At 39.4% G+C, this 2,325-nt stretch overlaps 1 protein-coding gene across 1 annotated transcript; it reads right to left on the bottom strand.

Annotated features, from left to right (window-relative positions):
• Nucleotides 1–259: 259 nt before the first annotated feature.
• Nucleotides 260–2,089, bottom strand: LOC123528838 (protein rolling stone-like). The gene has a single exon (XM_053520737.1). The coding sequence runs from the start codon at nucleotides 1,975–1,977 to the stop codon at nucleotides 1,252–1,254; it is 726 nt and encodes a 241-aa protein (XP_053376712.1). The 5' UTR covers nucleotides 1,978–2,089; the 3' UTR covers nucleotides 260–1,251.
• Nucleotides 2,090–2,325: the final 236 nt, after the last annotated feature.

The following is a 2,325-nucleotide window of genomic DNA, read 5'->3' as shown; positions in this document are numbered from 1 at the left end:
GACCTAGTTAATGACCCCACATGACCCAGATTCAAACTGAAGATCATCAAGATTAACATTCTTAGTTTCATGAAGATACAGTCATAAATGTGGCCTCTAGAGTGTTAACAAGCTTTTCCTTTGATTTGACCCGGTGACCTAGTTTTTGACCCCACATGACCAAGAATCGTATTTGACCTTAAGATCATCAAGATTAGAATTCTGAACAAGTTTCATAAAGATACAGTCATAAAGGTGGCTTTTAGAGTGTTAACGATACAATATCACTTATATATATCTAGAGACTAAATTATGTAATGCTAATTACTTATGTACGTGTATAAGTATGAAACATCTGAGATTTTCCAATTATACATGAAATGACATGTCAAAATCTAAAAACAGAAATATTTTATTTACAAATACATGCTGATGCTTCACTTTTAAAAACATTGTGATTTATCAATGGTGTTAGTATTTTTATGACTCTAAATAGTCACTATCTTGTCATTAGTGTAAGTTATCGCATCTCTGGGTGGTAGGTAATGCTCTGACATTGTCGGCGTCAATTCTCCCAGTTTAACATTATCAAATTGAGATGGTAGTGACCAAAAGCTAAAATGTAGAACTTTGTTGGCGCCCAGTAAGTTTAGTCATTCTTCTTCTTCTGTACTAGTATATGGGCTGTCAATCCTTCAGGAATTTGCATTCACGCCAAAACATCTGTATGTGCGTCGTTAAAACTATTTAAAAGGAAGCCTCGATCTAGTACCTGCAGGAAGATAGAGCACCAACATTGGCACTGAACTCCTCCACGGTGCCTTGCGGTCTGTGATGTTGGTAGGCAGCCGATTCCAATCACTGAAAGAAAGAAAGCCTGTAGATGTCGTTAGTGGCTCTGGTACAGGCTGTTTGATCCTCTGGTTCGAGCATCACTTTGTCGTATCGGGTTTCGCAGTACTTCTACTAGGTTGTTCTGGATCTTGAAAAGCGTATTAAGACGGGCTATTCCATTTAACTGATCACTGCTACTGATATATATTCGTCGGCGTCAATTCTCACAACACCTTCAAATAAGTAATTTAAGATGGCAACTATCATGCCTTCAAATATAGTGTACCTGCTGACGTCAAATTTTCGATCGTCTCTATACCGAAAAGATACATTAGATGCCCGTTTATTCATTTCATGTTTGGTTTTAGGACTTTTTGTCTCAGTTTTCAGTTTCGGTCTCTATGACAGAGATTCTGACTGTATATTTTAACCTGCTCGTTATTCTCGACTGCAGATATGTAATTTTAAACGATATGCACCAAAATGAGCCAACTGTAACAGTGGTATGCCTACAAAAGTTAAGCCAGCAAACCATATCGCCGTGGTCCCGGGATAATTCCAATCAAGTACACCCGGATACAGCACATTATTCACGTGATCAAAACTCCAATAGATGGCGCTGAATATAAGATAGCACACGCCGTAAATCACAGGGTGAATCACATGTAAAAGGCGAACTGGTCTCGAAGAAAGGCACGTGTCAACAATTATGAGAAAACTGTTAACACCATGCAAGTTAACATCTACGAAATTTGTGTACCCTACAAGAGGAAAAAAAGCTGTAAAATAGACTAGCGTGACTTCAATGGCAAAAACCTGGACCGTATTTCCAAGTACCCAACATATTTTCATAAAAGATGTGATTTCTTCATGCAGATTGTCATTGTCATTATTTTGTGTCTTTGCGTAGCTGTTTGTTTCATTAGGAAACTCGTTAGACATACTTGTTCCATTCAGCTCGGAATTCTTGACACCATTTTCAACAAAAGCAATGTTATTATATCCTTGTATGGCTTCCTTTTGTGTCTCAGATGATGTGTACAGTATAACCTGGTGCCCAGTTCGTAGCTCTCCCCTACAGCACGTGTAGAAGACGACAGCTATGGCCGAAAACAGGAAGTACAAGGTCAACAACAGGTATGTCCACAATGTCAAATACGCCATGGAAGTAGTGTTGCCATCTAGTGAGGAGATGATTGCTATAGTGATGGAAAACACCGTCAGATATGCCGCCGCTAAAATCCGGTATATGACGAACACCAACGGATGCCATTTCCACTGAAAGAGAACGGAAATATATACTGCATATTTTTGTAAACCAAGATTTAGACTTTAATATAATGGATTTGCTGTATTCTACGGAATCCTGTCAGGGCTATGTCGTATGTCGTCTGTCGCGCTTTGATGTCGACACAAGACAGTGCGACACGACATCGCGACAATGCGACACGACACGCGACAATGCGAAATATCGCTCTTTTGAAAGGCGACAATGCGACACGACACTACGAT

The sequence above is a fragment of the Mercenaria mercenaria genome, chromosome 13 (genome assembly GCF_021730395.1).
Source record: "Mercenaria mercenaria strain notata chromosome 13, MADL_Memer_1, whole genome shotgun sequence".
Taxonomy (NCBI): domain Eukaryota; kingdom Metazoa; phylum Mollusca; class Bivalvia; order Venerida; family Veneridae; genus Mercenaria; species Mercenaria mercenaria.
The sequence above is the reverse complement of the archived record's forward strand: the minus strand, read 5'-3'. Positions and strand labels throughout refer to the sequence as shown.

Bases quoted from the DNA above. Each gene is read 5' to 3' on its own strand.
- LOC123528838 (XM_053520737.1), bottom strand. From the start codon at position 1,977: ATGGCGTATTTGACATTGTGGACATACCTGTTGTTGACCTTGTACTTC.